Source organism: Ranitomeya imitator, chromosome 8 (assembly GCF_032444005.1).
Source record: "Ranitomeya imitator isolate aRanImi1 chromosome 8, aRanImi1.pri, whole genome shotgun sequence".
Taxonomy (NCBI): Eukaryota; Metazoa; Chordata; class Amphibia; order Anura; family Dendrobatidae; genus Ranitomeya; species Ranitomeya imitator.
Window position 1 is genome coordinate 108,723,672 of NC_091289.1, and position 17,386 is coordinate 108,741,057.

The 17,386-nt window shown below is 43.1% G+C and overlaps 1 protein-coding gene across 1 annotated transcript; it reads left to right on the forward strand.

Annotated features, from left to right (window-relative positions):
• Window positions 1-14,831: 14,831 nt before the first annotated feature.
• Window positions 14,832-16,094, forward strand: LOC138647915 (beta-1,3-galactosyltransferase 2-like). Its single transcript, XM_069737274.1, has one exon. It carries the CDS (start codon window positions 14,843-14,845, stop codon window positions 15,971-15,973), a length of 1,131 nt encoding a protein of 376 aa, XP_069593375.1. The 5' UTR covers window positions 14,832-14,842; the 3' UTR covers window positions 15,974-16,094.
• The last annotated feature ends 1,292 nt before the right edge of the window (window positions 16,095-17,386 follow it).

Sequence of the window (17,386 nt, forward strand, 5' to 3'; positions counted from 1 at the left end):
CCCACTGAGTGAGTGATGATGCACACAGGAGTCAGGAGTGGCACACAAGCCCTGAGGCCAATATTTTTCTCCCACTGATTGATGTAGTGATTTTTTCAGGTAGATTTTAGAACCCAAATCAAGCAAAAAAATAAATAGGCTTTCTATGGCCCACTGAGTGAGAGATGACACAGACAGGGATGGCACTCTAGCAGAAATGTCAATCTTAATCTCCCACAAAAAAAAAAAAAAAACAGGGAGTGTCCTTCAATTACTATCTCCCTGCAGTAATCTCAGCCAGGTATGGCAGGCAGCAATAAGGAGTGGACTGATGCTCAAATTAAATAAAAAGTGTGTACAAACCAAAAAGATAGCTGTGCAGAAAGGAAGGAACAAGAGGATTTGTGCTTTGAAAAAAGCAGTTGGTTTGCACAGCGGCGTACACACAGCAATGCAGCTATCAGGGAGCCTTCTAGGGCAGCCCAATGAGCTACAGCGCTGAGGGGGAAAAGAAAAAAAAATGTAGCTTCCACTGTCCCTGCACACCGAAGGTGGTGTTGGGCAGTGGAAATCGCTACAGCACAAGCGGTTTGGTGGTTAATGGACCCTGCCTAACGCTATCCCTGCTTCTGACGAAGCGGCAGCAACCTTTCCCTAAGCTCAGATCAGCAGCAGTAACATGGCGGTCGGCGGGAACTCCCCTTTATAGCCCCTGTGACGCCGCAGACAGCAAGCCAATCACTGCAATGCCCTTCTCTAAGATGGTGGGGACCAGGACCTATGTCATCACGCTGCCCACACTCTGCGTTTACCTTCATTGGCTGAGAAATGGCGCTTTTCGCGTCATTGAAACGCGACTTTGGCGCGAAAGTCGCGTACCGCATGGCCGACCCCGCACAGGGGTCGGATCGGGTTTCATGAAACCCGACTTTGCCAAAAGTCGGCGACTTTTGAAAATGAACGACCCGTTTCGCTCAACCCTAGTTTGTTCCTGATAGATGGACTAGTAAAGTGATTTCTGAAGTTCATTGTTCTGTGTTGGCTGGCCATCCTGGGATTTTTGGTACCAGAGATTTGGTTGGTAGGTCCTTTTGGTGGCCTTCTTTGTCGCGGGATGTGCGTTCTTTTGTGCAGTCCTGTGGGATTTGTGTGCGGGCTAAGCCTTGCTGTTCCCGCGCTAGTGGGTTGCTTTTGCCATTGCCGGTCCCTGAGAGACCTTGGACGCATATTTCTATGGATTTTACTTCCGATCTTCCTGTCTCCCAAAGAATGTCGGTTATCTGGGTTGTCTGTGACCGATTTTCTAAGATGGTTCATTTGGTGCCTTTGCCTAAATTGCCTTCTTCTTCTGATTTGGTTCCATTGTTTTTTCAGCATGTGGTACGTTTGCATGGTATTCCGGAGAATATTGTGTCCGACAGAGGTTCCCAGTTTGTTTCTAGGTTTTGGCGGGCCTTTTGTGCCAAGCTGGGCATTGATTTGTCTTTTTCCTCTGCGTTTCATCCTCAGACAAATGGCCAGACTGAGCGAACTAATCAGACCTTGGAGACCTATTTGAGATGCTTTGTGTCTGCTGATCAGGATGATTGGGTGGCTTTTTTGCCATTGGCCGAGTTTGCCCTTAATAATCGGGTTAGTTCGGCTACTTTGGTTTCGCCTTTTTTTTGTAATTTTGGTTTTCATCCTCGTTTTTCTTCTGGGCAGGTTGAGCCTTCTGACCTTCCTGGTGTGGATTCTGTGGTCAACAGGTTGCAGCAGATTTGGGCTTATGTGGTGGACAATTTGGTGCTGTCTCAGGAGGAGGCTCAGCGTTTTGCTAACCGTCGTCGGTGTGTTAATTCCCGGCTTCGGGTTGGTGATCTGGTTTGGTTATCTTCCCGTCATGTTCCTATGAAGGTTTCTGCCCCTAAGTTTAAGCCTCGATTTATTGGTCCTTATAGGATTTCTGAGATTATTAATCCGGTGTCCTTTCGCCTGGCGCTTCCGGCCTCGTTTGCTATTCATAATGTCTTCCATAAATCTTTGTTGCGGAAATATGTGGAGCCCGTTGTTCCCTCTGTTGATCCTCCGGCCCCTGTATTGGTCGATGGGGAGTTGGAATATGTTGTTGAGAAGATTTTGGATTCTCGTTTTTCGAGGCGGAAGCTTCAGTACCTTGTCAAGTGGAAGGGTTATGGCCAGGAGGATAATTCTTGGGTTTCTGCCTCTGATGTCCATGCCGTTGATTTGGTTCGTGCCTTTCATCGGGCTCATCCTGATTGGCCTGGGGGCTCTGGTGAGGGTTCGGTGACCCCTCCTCAAGGGGGGGTACTGTTGTGAATTCAGCTTTTGGGCTCCCTCCGGTGGTGGTAGAGGGTAATGCAGTTGTTCCTGGATTGCAGGAGTGGACATGTGTATCTACTAATTGCAGGACTGACTGGGGTATATAGCTTTGCAGGATCCTTTAGTCAGTGCCAGTTGTCCATTGTTCTTGAAGGATTCACTTCCCTGCTGGTCTCTCCAGTTTGCTGTGTTTTTCTACAAAGATAAGTCCTGGCTTTGTTTTTGCTGTCCACCTGCAGTGGACCTTATAGTTCTGTGCATTTTCATGTTTTTGTCTTGTCCAGCTTGGTCTGTGAAGGATTTTTTGTAGCCTAGCTATTTCTCTGGAGATGCAGATATACCCCCCATGTCTTTAGTCAGATGTGGTGATCCGTATTTTCTGCGGTGGATATTTTCTAGTGTTTTATACTGACCGCATAGTACTTTGTTCTATTCTTTCTTTTTAGCTAGTATGGCCTCCTATGCTAAAATCTGATTTCATATCTGCGTATGTTTTTTCCCTCTCCTTTCACCGTCAATATTTGTGGGGGGCTATCTATCCTTTGGGGATTTTCTCTGAGGCAAGATAGGTTTCCTGTTTCTGTCTTTAGGGGTAGTTAGATCTTAGGCTGTGCCGAGGGGTCTAGGGAGTGTTAGGTACCCCCCACGGCTACTTTTAGTTGCGCTGCTAGGTTCAGGGTTTGCGGTCAGTACAGGGACCACCTTCTCCAGAGTACGTCTCATGCTGCTCCAAGGCCACCAGATCATAACAGGTTCCTTGTTTTAAGAGATAGCCTAAGACTAAACCCTGAAAAACACCCCCTTAACGTTATCCCTCCTCCATCAAAGAAGAGTATGATTCTTCACTCCCCACTCCCAGAGAGTGTCGAGGTCTGTGGAGTGTATTACTCAGGTGACAGGCATTGCTACAGAGCTCAGGTAAAGTTCTTAGCATGGCAATGACCATGTTCCAATATGTGTAAGTCTGCGGCCTGAATAGGTCTGTGGAGCGTATCACCCAGTCTCTTAGACATGTTTAAAATGAACCGAAACTGAGCAATACCCCATCACCATTTTTTTGGACCCAAATTTAGAAACATTAAGGGAATTGACCGTTTAATATAGAGACTGTTTTTTAGGAGCCTGGAAAAGCCAACAATGGTCTTTGTCTAGCACCGGACAATGTAAAGTGGTGCTGAATATGTATGCCCTACCTAACTAACAATTTGGGAGGAGACATAGATGCTGACAAGGAACAACTGAACGCTGCTCTGCAACAACGAAGTGGATGTGGGCATGTTTTAGCCGGCATTGAAAAGTGATGGGGAATATGTAGTCCATTATCTAGCTAACAATTTGGATTGAGGGAGGGACCTCCCACATATAGGAGTGAGGAGATGGAGAGAGGCTTCACAAATGTTAACGGAAAAACTAAAGCCAAATCGCTCTGTGTGAACATATGCTAAAAGGGAGGTATCATTTTTTTATTTTTATTTTTCGTTATATATGTAATTATGAAGAAAAAAATGTTTCTTAGCATTTTTCCTTTAAAAAAAAAAGTAGGTTTGTTTTAGTAGGTCTTTCAATAAATCCGCAAAATAGTCTGACAACATTATTCCCAGATACCATATGTGAGTCATAAAGGCATGAAGGAATCTTCTACATGCTGTTCCCATTTAGCTTTAGCACTCTCCCATCCATTTCAGCTTTTTTCTCATTTTTCTCAGGCAACCATACCTGTTTGTTGGGTCCAGAAGAAAAATATTTGGCTTTCCCATTGACTTATATTGGATTTGTTATTCGGTACGATTACATGGATATTAAAAATTATTTGTGCCGATTTTCTTGAATCCGAGTCTTTCACTATTCGCTCATCACTAGTCTGTATTAATCACTCTGAAAGAGAACGTGATGGGGACGTCACAATACATTTTGCAGTTATTACAGTGGGTAGATATAGGAAGTACAAGTTTCACCATTGCACAATGTACAAAGGTTTCCATAAATTAAAAAACATTACCCACGTGGGGTATAAATATATGACCACTAAGTACTTGTTGGAGGAGTAGTATGTGATTTCATGAACAAAATGGGTTTGGATGGTAAAACATGGACATTAAGACAACTTTCGAAAAAAAAAAACATTTGGGCTGCTTTTACATTGCTCTCATCCGTAGGGCTTACAAAGTCAGAGGAAATCCAGCCCTTGTTCAATTTTAGAAGTCAGCCTGTCTTCATCTTCTATAGACAGGCGTGTGCACCTATCCGTTATGATTGCACCAGCTGAACTAAAAACCCGCTCAGATAACACAGTTGCGGCAGGGCATGGCAGCACCTCCAAGGCGTACAAGGAGAGGTCGGGCCATGTGTGCAGCTTGGACAACCAATAGTTAAAGAGCACTGAAGAATCAGGAAGGATGCTGGTATGGTCACTTAAGTACTCCTTTGCCATCTTGGTCAACTTCTGCCTCCTCGTCATAGCTACACCCACAGATAGCCCTTGCTGTGATGGTTTCATGTAAATGGCACAGTTGGTGGCCTCCCCCCCCTCTCCCCCCGAGTTGCACCTGGTGTCGTCCGTGGTCCTCCCCTGTAATCTTTGTGGGTGAAAAGAGCCGGGACCTCAGCCAGCAGCGTTGTCTAAGGGTTATATTTTCAGTAAGTCTTCCACAACAGCTCTCTGACATGCATGCCCTGAAAATGGCATGCCTGCCTCCGACATAAGAGAAGGAAATGTCTCCTTGTACCATGGGTCAAGAAAGGTGCACAGCAAGTATTTCATGGTGTACAAAATGTGTTTCACACGAGGGTCTTGGTAAAGGCATCTGGGCCTGAACTGTGCCATGTGTGGCAGACTACAAAGAGTCAAACATTCAGTATCCCCACCAGGATGAACACTAACCATCCTCTCCTCATGATGCATTGCCTACTCCTCGTCTGCAGCACAGACTAAAATCTCCTGTTCCTCCTCCTTCTCCTCCTGTTCCTTATCATCACCCAATGTGGCCTGGAAATATTGTGTGAAGCTGGGTTGTGTGCTATCAGCCGCTGTAAAATCATGCTCCATAGCCACCTGCTCAGCATTCAAAGCTTCCTCTTTGAGATTCTGCAGCGAACGTTTTAATAGACAAAGCAGCGGGATGGTTAAACTGATAGTAGTGTCATCAGTGCTCACCATCTTGGTGCAGTACTGAAAGTTTTGAAGAACCTCACATATGTCAGCAATCCACACCAACTTGGCAGTTGTTATGTGTGGGGGCTGAGTGTTACTCTGACGGGCATTGAGAAGCTGGAATTCAGCCATTGCCCTCTGCTGCTCAATAAGCCTTGCCAACATATGAAAGGTTGAATTCTAGCGTGTGAGCAGGTCACAAATCAGTCATGACGAGGCAAATTAAAGCGCTGCTGTAGCGAAGCCAGACAGGCAAAAGCCTGAGATGACTTTTGGAAATTGGTGCTGACGCAGCATACCTTGCCACGTACAGTGGGGGAAATAAGTATCTGATTCCTTGCTGATTTTATAAGTTTGCTCACTGACAAAGACATGAACAGTCTATAATTTCAAAGGTAGGTTAATTTTAACATTGAGAGATAAAATCCAGAAAATCACATTGTATAAATTATATAAATTTATTTGCATTTTGCAGTGAAAAATAAGTATTAGATCCCTCTGGCAAACAAGACTTAATACTTGGTGGAAAAACCCTTGTTGGCAAGCACAGCAGTCAGACTTTTTTTCTAGTTGATGATGAGGTTTGCGCACATGTCAGGAGGAATTTTGGTTCACTCCTCTTTGCAGATCATCTCTAAATCATTGATATTTTGAGACTGTCGCTTGGCAACTCAAATCTTCCACTCCCTCCATAAGTTTTATATGGGATTAAGGTCTGCAGACTGACTAGGCCATGCCATGACCTTAATGTACTTATTTATGAGCCACTCCTTTGTTTTGCTTTGGCTGTATGTTTGGGTCATTGTCTTGCTGGAAAACCCAGCCATGACCCTTTTTAATGTCCTGGAGGGAAGGAGGTTGTCACTCAGGATGTTGTAGTACATGGCTCCATCCATTCTCCTATTGATGCGGTGAAGTAGTCCTGTGTCCTTAGCAGAGAAACACCCCCAAAACATAATGTTTCCACCTCCATGCTTGGCAGTGGGAATGGTGTTCTTAGTGTCATAGGCAGCATTTCTCTTCCTCCAAACATGGCAATTTGAGTTAATGCCAAACACCTCAATTTTTGTCTCATCTGACCACAGCACCTTCTACCAATCAATCACAAAATAATTCAGGTGTTAATTGGCAAAAGTCAGATAATTCTGCGCATGTGCCTTCTTGAGCAGGGGGACCTTGCGGGCACTGCAGGATTTTAAACCTTTACGGCATAATGTGTTACCAAAGGTTCTCTTGGTGACTGTTGTCCCAGCTGCTTTGAGATCATTATCTAGTACCCCAATGTAGTTTTAGGCTGATCTCTCACCTTCCTCATGATCAATGATACCCCATGAGGTGAGATTTTGCATGGTGCCCCAGATCGATGTTGATTGACATTCATTTTTTATTTCTTCCATTTTCTTACTATTGCATCAACAGTTGTCTCCTTCTCACCCATCATCTTACTTATGGTTTTGTAGCCCACTCCAGCTTTGTGCAGGTCTATGATCTTGTCCATAACATCCTTAGAAAGCTCTTTGGTCTTACCCATGTTGTAAAGGATATAGTCTGACTGATTAATTGAGTTTGTGAACAGGGTCTTTTATAAAGGTGACTGTCAGAAAGATGTCCTTAATGCAGGTAACAAGTTGATTAGGAGCATCTAACAGGTCTGTAGAAGCCATAACTCTTAATGGTTGGTAGGGGATCAAATACACTACAGTTCAAAACTTTAGGGTCAATCAGAAAATTTTGTGCTTTCCATGAAAACTCATACTTATATTTATCAAATGAGTTGCCAAATGAATTGAAAATCTAGTCCAGACATTGACAAGGTTAGAAAAAAAATTTTTTATTTGAAATATTAATTTTCTCCTTCAAACTTTGCTTTTGTCAAAGAATGCTCCCTTTGCAGCAATTACAGCATTGCAGACCTTTGGCATTCTAGCAGTTAATTTGCTGACGTAATCTGGAGCAATTCACCCCATGCTTCCCGAAGCCCCTCCTACAAGTTGGTGTGGCTTGATGGTCAATACGGTCAAGCTACTCCTACAACAGCTCAATGGAGTTGAATCTGGTGATTGTGCTGGCCACTCCATGATAGATAGAATACCAGCTGCCTGCTTCTTCCCTAAATATTTCTTGCATAGTTGGAAGATGTGCTTTGGGTCATTGTCCTGTTGTAGGATGAAATTGGATCCAATCAAGCGCCGTCCACAGGGTATGGCATTGCGCTGCAAAATCGAGTGATAGCCTTCCTTATTCACAATCCAATTTACCTTGTACAAATCTCCCACTTTACCAGCACCAAAGCAACCCCAGACCATCACATTACCTCCACCATGCTTGACAGATGGCATCAGGCACTCTTCCAGCATCTTTTCAGTTGCTCTGTGTGATCCAAACATTTCAAATTTGGATTCATCTGTCCTTAAGACTTTTTTCCAATCTTCTTCTGTCCAATGTCTGTGTTCTTTGCCCATATTAATCTTTTCCTTTTATTAGCCAGTCTCAGATATGACTTTTTCTTTGCCACTCTGCCCTGAAGGCCAGCATCCCGGAATCGCCTTTTCACTGTAGACGTTGACACTGGTGTTTTGCATGTACTATTTAATGAAGATGCAAGTTGAGGACCTGTGAGGCATTGATTTCTTAAACTACAGACTCTAATGTACTTGTCTTGTTGCTCAGTTGTGCTGCGGAGCCTCTCACTTCTCTTTCTACTCTGGTTAGAGCATGTTTGAGCTCTCCTCCAAAGTGAATAGTACACACTGTTGTAGGAAATCTTCAGTTTCTTGACAATTTCTCTCATGGTATAGCCTTCATTTCTAAGAACAAGAATAGACTGTCAAGTTTCACATGAACGTTCTTTTTTTCTGGCCATTTTGAGTGTTTAATTGAACCAACAAATGTAATGCTCCAGATTCTCAACTAGCTCAAAGAAAGGTCAGGTTTATATTTTCTCTTATCAGCCAAACTGTTTTCAGCTGTGCTAACATACTTGAACAAGGGTTTTCAAGGGTATTCTAACCATCCATAAGCTTTCTTACACAGTTAGCAAACACAAAGTACCATAAGAACACTGGAGTGATGGTTGTTGGAAATGGGCCTCTTTACACCTATGAACATATTGCATTACAAACCAGATGTCTGCAGCTAGAATATTCATTTACCACATTAACAATGTATAGTGCGTATTTCTGAATCATTTAATGTTAGCTTCATAGGAAAAAAACTGTGTTTTTCTTTAAAAAATAAGGAAATTTCTAAGTGACCCTAAACTTTTGAACGGTAGTGTATTTCTCACTGAGAAACATCCACAATGTCCTGACACAATGGCTTGTGTCATTGGCTGCTGAAATCACAAGTACCTCTCCATATAAAGAGTGGACATCTTGTGTTAGCACCATTTTGACACTGTAATAGCGCAGAGAGGCTCCTCCTGACACAGGCACTGTTAGCAGCAATATTTTAGCTAGCTAGTTAGCTAGGCGGTTGTATATCAGTCAGGTAGTGTAGCTAGCTTGTGTCCAGTGTGGCTGTTAAATTTGCCTTCCAGCATTTTTTTGCCATTACTGAGGTCTACAGACAAAGCCAGCAGGGCACATGTCCTAAAAGTATGTTATGTACTGCTTCTGTTGTGCTCCATGTGCAAATCATAATTTTTCAGTTGCAAAAAGTTAGACAGCCAGCAATATCACACTTTGTCATTTTGTTGGGTTGAAATTAAGCTGTAGAGGTCTGATCCAGAGGCCACCCAAATATTCTTGTGTTACTAACGTCATACGGTAAGGGACCTGACTTTAAAATAGTTTGTAGCATCTAGTGTGTTATAGAGGCCTGACTCAGAGGCCACTAAAAATCTTCTGTTCCCAGTGTCATACAGTAGGGGACCTGATTCTAAAATAGTTTAAGTACACAGCAAAAATGTCCTAAAGTAAACAAATTTGGCACTTCAATTTATCTTAACAGCCCAATAGGGCTGGACTGGAATTAACCAGACGACCAAAAGAAGAGAACCAAAATACACTCAAAATATCAAATTTATTAATAATTATTAAAATTGATAAAATACATAATACATCATCACACAGAAATACCCATAGAGGGGACCAAGTACACCACCCCAAGAAAACTTAATTAGATAAATATATAATGGCTCCCTACAATGTAAACATATACGGACCTGGTGCCTAACAAAAAACAGTATTGCATAAAGCTATATAGCACATGTAAACAGTCATGCATGGTATTATATATTAGTATAATAAACCAGTGCCTATGGCATCCTTCAATAATAACATTCCTTAGTGAAAACCCTGTATAACAATATTGCACATCAGGTAAGCCATGAGGCTTTCTGTACTTAAGACTTCCCCACCCATTGGTGGGGGCCTGTGCACCGCACTTCCTCAGTCAGTTCCTTGCTGCTGGGGTGCTGAGGCCCCTGTGTTCTGACTCCTGTGTCTGCCACCCAGTAGGGCATTGTACCCTGGCCTGTGTCTTGTGTCTGCCACCCAGTGGGGAGTTGTACCCTGGCCTGTGCCCTTGTCTGCACTCGGCTTTGCACTCTGTGTCTTGCTTTGCTCTGCACTTGGCTCTGCACTCTGTGTCTTGCTTTGCTCTGCACTCTGTGTCTTGCTTTGCTCTGCTCTCAGCTCTGCACTGTCTTGCTTTGCTATGCTCTCTGCTCAGCACTCTGTGTCTTGCTTTGCTCTGCACTCTGTCTTGCTTTGCTCTGCTCTTGGCTCTGCACTCTGTGGTCTTGTTCTCCGCTCAGCTCTTGCTCTGCGGCTCCGCTCATTGCGGCTCTTCCCTGCTCCGCTCCTTGCAGTTCTACTTGGCTCCGCCTCCTGCATTTCTGTACTTGACTACGCCTCCTGCTCTTGGCTCCACCTCCTGCATTTCTGTTCTTGGCTCCACCTCCAGCTCTTGGCTACGCCTCCTGTGTTTCTGTTCTTGGCTCTGCCTCCAGCTCTTGGCTCCGCCTCCTGTGTTTATGTTCTTGGCTCTGCCTCCTGTGCTTTCGCTTTGCATCTGCTCTTACGGTCTTTCTTTTCCTATTCATAAGTCCTCCTGTCTGAACAGGTTCCTAACTGTTTTCACGTATCTGCCTTTTTTCCCCTTCCCTACTGGCTCTGCCAGTGTACCAGCCTTGTCCGCCTCTCCTCCCAGAGTGACAGCCATGCCCATCGGCCTGCCATTGTCCCAGCCGTGCCTGTCAGTGTCTGTTGTACCCGTCTGTCTGCCTGTGTCCCAGCCATGCCCGCCTGTCTATCTATGTTCCGTTCCCCCACTGGGATCAGCAGCCACAGCCAAACACCACCCTGGAGTGGAGCCTGGTAGCTTCCTGCCGCACAAGCCTGACCTCACCATCAGAGGCTCCAGCGAATACCAAGGAAACGACTTAGCTATGCCCCTTCCAGTGTAGTCTGGTCTGTGGCACAGTGGGGCCACACCCCCGCATGCCCCGGCCACACCTCCGCACCAACAAGTCTAGGCGCGAGCGTGACAATGCACAGTGGTACACCTTGTTGATGAGGCCCAGAAAGATGATGTGCTCAAGTGGATGACATGACGAAATAAAGGGTTTGTGGATGTAATACGCGCTGCTGAAATCGATGTAGAATCAGGATATCCAGATAAAAGAAAGTGGTTTATTCTACGCGTTTCAAAGTTCAAATGTCTTCTTCCACAGGACATAACCACATATACACCGTTATAAGGGGTTGTGCATGTGTTTGTTTTTGCCTCCCATTGACTTTAATGGTGTTCGGTTATGTTCAGTGAATATTAAACAAATTAATTGGCAATTATTACAAATTCGGCAATCGTAATCCGAATCGAACTTTGAAATATTCGCTCATCTCTAGTTATATGTCTCCTGGGACTCTTGATGGGGGAGGAAGGAGAACCGGGTTGAGAATTCTGAGGCACAGGCTCTTGGCTACTGAGACTGGACCATCTGGAAGAATTGGTGGTGCTGCTTGTCAACACACTGGAGCCTTTGTCTGCCATCCAACCAACAACATCTCACTTCATCAGTGGTGTAACACGCTAACCGAATTTTTGCAGGAAGCTAGAAAGAGATGCAGTCACCTTCTTATCTGTCACATGGCCTTGGTCGGCACCACCACATCCACGTCCACTTTCCTTAATGTCACCCTTTCCCATATTAAATGTGTTAAGAAAAAAAAATCCTTGCTTTATTTTTCACAAGTACCCTCACAGAGGTGTTATGTAGAAATTTCCTGTATCTAGCAATGTGTGGGTTTTTTTTTTTTCAGATATTGGCTTTATTACACATGGCAACAGCAGACTCGGGAAAATCACAGGTAAGCAGTCATGTTTGCGTATCTCAGCAGGCTTTGCGTCAGTCACAAAACTGGGAGATAAAGATATGCTATTTATTTAAACAATAGAAAATTCCTGTGAAATTTGCATATCTCTGCAGGCTTGGCGCCAGTCGCACAACTGCTAGCTTGAGATACGCTATTTATTTAATTCTATTTTTTTATATCACCTTTACGACACATGTTGACAGCAGATTAAGGCCTGGGTCACACTAGCTTATAACATCGATGAGTGCTATGCGAGAAAACATCGCATAGCACTCGGACCATTGTTAACCTATGGGGCAGATCACATCTATGATTACTTTTTCATTCCGGATCGGCATGCAAGAATTATCGCAGCATGCTGCGATTGGCACCAAGTCTCAGCCGAATCTCTGCTCACTCGCACCCACATAAGTCTATGAGTGCGAGTGACACAGTGCACATCACTCGGATATCATCCGATTGCTGTGTGATATATGCAGATGCCAGCAATGGAGGAGATGGAGGAATTGGTTTCTCCACCTCCTCCGCAGCTGTGCTCTGATCCTTTCTGTGCGAGAGGCTTAGAGCACAGTAGCATGACACTTGGCTACCGCTTGCAGCAGAGCAGAAGCTGAGTCATTAGCATATCACATCCCATGCTTTCATATCAGATGCCATACGCTAGTATGACCCCGGCCTAAGGAAAATTATTGCCTCTGGGAAATTGTGACGCTTACGTATCCCTGCAGGCTTGGCACCAGTTGCAAAACTGCTAGAAAGATACGCTATTTATTTAACCAATATACATTTTTTCTTAGTTTTTATATTGCCTTTATGAGACAAGCCAACAGCAGACTCGGGGAAACTACTGATAAATAGTGAGGCTTCCGTAGCTCAGCAGGTTTTGTGACAGTCGCACAACTGCTAGATAAATATTGCTTATTTCAGCAATAGGCATGGAATATTATTTAACAATTCACTTTTAAAGCGGATGTTTGCTATATGCTGGCACTGATGAATATTATTTAGCTGTAAAAAAAAATTATATGCTGGTGGTACGCAGGAATATTATGTAGCTCCAAAATAATTTGTTTAGTATATGCTGGTACTAAGTAATATTATTTGGCTCTAAAAAGAGCTGCTTTGTATATTATGGTAGTGGATGAAAGCCTTCCTATCTCTCCCTAATTCCACAGTATGTTACTAAACTATACAACACAATGCAAACTAGCAGAGATCTCCAGCATGTACTTGTAATGATGATAACACCTAGGTGCCTGCCTTTCACTTTCACTAGTATTAAATCTCTCCCTATGCTATGTCCACCTAACAATGCACTAATCTTCACCCTCAGTAGCTCTTAAAAGAGCTTCCGGGAATCACAACCTCTCCCTATACAGTGCTATCACTCACCCTACACTCACCCTTCCCTATCTTTGCGCTGTTTCCGGCTCCAATGTGCACAAGATGGTGCCGGCAGAGATTAAATATCCCTTACTCAGGCCAGCCAATCACAGTAATGTCACACCAAAGATAGCGCCAGCATTACTGTGATCGGCAAACAAGCTCAAATAAAGCTCTAAACATGCTGGGAAGGTCACTCGAATATGCCGAGGTGAATAGCAAATTACTTGCTGAGAAATGAATAGCCCGAATAGTGTACTTTTTGTGCGAGTAACAAAGAGTGCCGAATGTATTTACTCATTACTAGTAGTTGCCATAACTATGAAACTGTAACTCGCATGTGATATGTCTGTGATTTTAACATAGGGGAAGAAAACATGATTCCATAGATGCATCACTTACTGGGTTGCTTGGTGTTTATTTAATAGAACATCTGTTTAGCATTATGTAGATGCATCAACACTAAGTCTTCTGTTCTGTACATAACCTTCCCATAGCCCTTAGGCAGCTCCTTGATGCCCTGTGCAATGTCACCAAGCTGCTTCACAGTGGTGGCTGGGGGATCACACACATATGAGCCTGACCGCTATGCATGTGAGCTGTAGTGATAATAAAGTGATAATCTCCTGCTAATAAAATACTGTTTGCATTGAAACTATGTAAGAGGGTGGTGCTGTTATGGACAGTAAGGAACACACTGTAACTTTAAGAGGCTGCACCCTCTTGTCTGGCATGATGGAATGTTCTGCTTCTCCCCTGCAATAGTCGGTGTAATGAACTAGTCTGTGCAGAGTGCAGGTGTGGAGCTGGAGCAGCGTGTGTGAGCTGCTACAGAGAGGACTTTTTGTGCTGATAGCTGAAAGAGAAAAGAACTGTGTCCTGATATAGCTGCAAGAGGGCCACAAAGATACAGAGAAAGGGATTTACAGTTTCCAGGAGCATCCCTAGGATCCAGAAGCAAGGAGAAGACCACGTTTCACAGAGCTGACAGAAAGCCGTGCGCACCACCGTTTTAGACTGCTGGGGGGCCCCCCTGGCACTGGATCTGATTCTCCAACATCGCCGTGAGTTTGTTCCTGTTTGGTGCACCTGTTAGGGCCTAGTGTAGGCTTCAATAGTCAGTACACGGGAGCCATGTGGCCTGCTTAGTAAAGGCCAGGGAGGTTATACGTAGAGTAGCATCATCACTTGTTTATTGTTTACATTTGCTTGTTAGACATATTTTGAGTCTGTAATAGTTGGAGCACCATGCTATTTTACGGAAAAGATAAAGTTTATAACTCTTGTAACTTGTCTTTTGCCATTGTATACGCCTGCTTGCATCTTCCTCATCCACTTAGTTCCTTGCCTTCCAATAAATCTACCCTTTGTTGTTTGCACCTCATCTTGTGTACAATAGTCTTCTTGCACCGTGGGGGTCCCCTGGCCATCGCTTCAACTACAAAGCACAACCTAATAAATAAGACATACCTGGAATCAGAGCATCTTGCCCTATATCATGCTACTCTCAGATTAGCTGGCAAAATCTTGCTGACAGATTCCCTTTTGAGATTTGCCATTGCACACTATATTTTTTGGGTAGCCCTATCCTATCTAGCTCAGGGTGTTACCTCATGTAATATTGATTTATTTCATTCATGTTTTTCAGATGCTGTGTTCAAAAGGATAGAAGTCAAGAATTTGCATTATGAATTATTTCAAGATGATTTTCTTTAAAAAGTCACACTGCACTAAGTTGACTGTTACACTGCTATTGTTTTTCTTTTTGGTTCTTCTCACTGTGACTCTGCTGATTTTAAGCAATTTTGCTTGGTCTCCATTGAGATTAGTAAGTCAGGATAGTAATTTAAAAAGTGTGATTTCTACATTGTCATGGAAATCTCAGGAAAATGATGCACCAAAAGTGAATGAACTCTACACTGAACAATCACAAAATGAATCAAGATATCCTTCATTTACTAGAATAAATATGACTAAAATATCTGACAATATCCACAAATCAAAATATGAATATATTATCAATGAACCTGATAAATGCAAGGAACGTGTTCCATTTCTAGTTCTGCTTATAACTGTACAAAGGTGGCAACATGAAGCTCGTCAGGCAATAAGAAAAACTTGGGGAAGAGAGGATCTTCTACCTGGAGTCAAGATACTTAGGTTATTTTTCCTAGGTAAAGACCCTATACTAAATACTGAAGCTGAAACAGCCATTTCAGTAGAAAGTCAAGGATTTCATGACATTATCCAACAGAATTACCTGGACACATACGCAAACCTCACCATGAAGGTTCTGATGGGTTTGAACTGGATAACCACATACTGTCCCCACGCCTTGTATGTAATGAAGACAGACAGTGACATGTTTGTTAATACTGAAAATTTGGTCAACAAGCTCCTCCAACCAAATCATCCACCAAGAACAAATTATTTCACAGGATTTCTAATGCTTAATGGTTCACCCATTCGCAATTTAGACAGTAAATGGTATGTGTCACCAGATGAGTATCCCGAAGAAACATATCCTTCTTTTTGTTCTGGGACTGGATATGTTCTCTCAGGAGACCTGACCCACAAAATAATCAAAATCCTTCCAAATGTTAGATGGATACATCTGGAGGATGTGTTTATTGGTTTATGCCTTAAGAAATTAGGAGTTGAACCAGTGGCGCCACCCCCAAACTCTGAATTTAATAACTGGAGAGTCGCGTTTTCAAATTGCAGATACCACAATATTGTTACAGCCCATCAAATGAGTCCTAGTGAGATACTGTATTATTGGACCAGACTACAAGACACTAAGCACCTCTGCGCATAAGTTAGGCTACGTTCAGATTTGCGTTGTTGGGCGTTGCGTTGGTGACGCGTCGGCAACGCAACGCACCATGCATGCAAAACGCATGCAAAATGCATTGTTTTGTAATGCATGCGTCCTTTTTTGGCATGATTTTGGGCGCAAAAAAATGCAACATGCTGCGTCCTTTGCGCTCTGACGCTTGCGCCAAAAAAGACTCATGCGTCACAAAACACAAGACAACGCATGTCCATGCGCCCCCATGTTAAATATAGGGGCGCATGACGCATGCGTCGCTATGCGTCGCCAAACCTGCGCCTGAAGCAACGCAAATGTGAAGGTAGCCTTACTACATATAGACTTGTCAAAAAAATTCCTTAAAACATCATCATCCTTCTGGACTGCTCCAAAATACATTATTTTCTGTTATAATTTAAATGTTCAGCAATCAATTACAAAATGATTCTCAAGCATAAGATCTGCATCATACTGAGCAGATATGACTGTTATTTATGTAATGCACAGCACTCTACAGAAATCTCCATCACTGTCCCCATATGCTCTCACAATCTAACTTCCCTATCATTGTGCCTTTAGAGTTTGGGAGGAAACCAGAGGACCCAGTGGAAACCACACAAACACGGGGAGAACATACTCTTAGCAGATGTTGTCCTTGGTGGGATTTGCGCCCAGAACTCCAGTGCTACAGTGCTAACCATTGAACCACTGTGCAGTACTGTGGTATTACTATATATAGTACAAGCAATGAAGCAATCGCAGGATCAAGTTCCGTGATAATGTAAAGCATTTAATATATAAATATATAGTGAGGAGATTAATCAAACAAAAAAGTTCCAGCATCAGACATCCAAAACTTCATTTTATTACAATGCCTTTAAAAACATGCTGTTAAAATAGTGAGTGATGGATTACGCGTTTCGAATGAAAGTGTTCTTAATCATAACCATATCTGTGATCAGTGCAAAAGCATAGCTAAATAGAAATGGAGGAAAAGGAAATGTGGTGAGCCATTAGTCATGTAAATGAGACAATTATGCTAATGACACAAAACATTTAAAAATGCATGATATCATAGATGTAAGAACATGAATTCAATAATAATGCATAATATCCGTTCTCTTATTCAGTCCAGAATGAAGTCTGGAATTAAATTTGAAAATGAATTGCGCTTCTTTAAAATGCAATCCTTAGTCTCTATCACCGCCTCGATCACTGATAGGAACTTCCTCTAACTCATGAACATGAAAAAAGTCCAGACAACCTTTGTGGACAGATGAAAAATGATAATAAGCTCCTGATAAACTTCTTGTTGTCGTATTTGTGGCATCATATATACAGTGACTTGCGAAAGTATTCGGCCCCCTGGAACGTTTCAACCTTTTCCCACAAATCATGCTTCAAACATAAAGATACCAA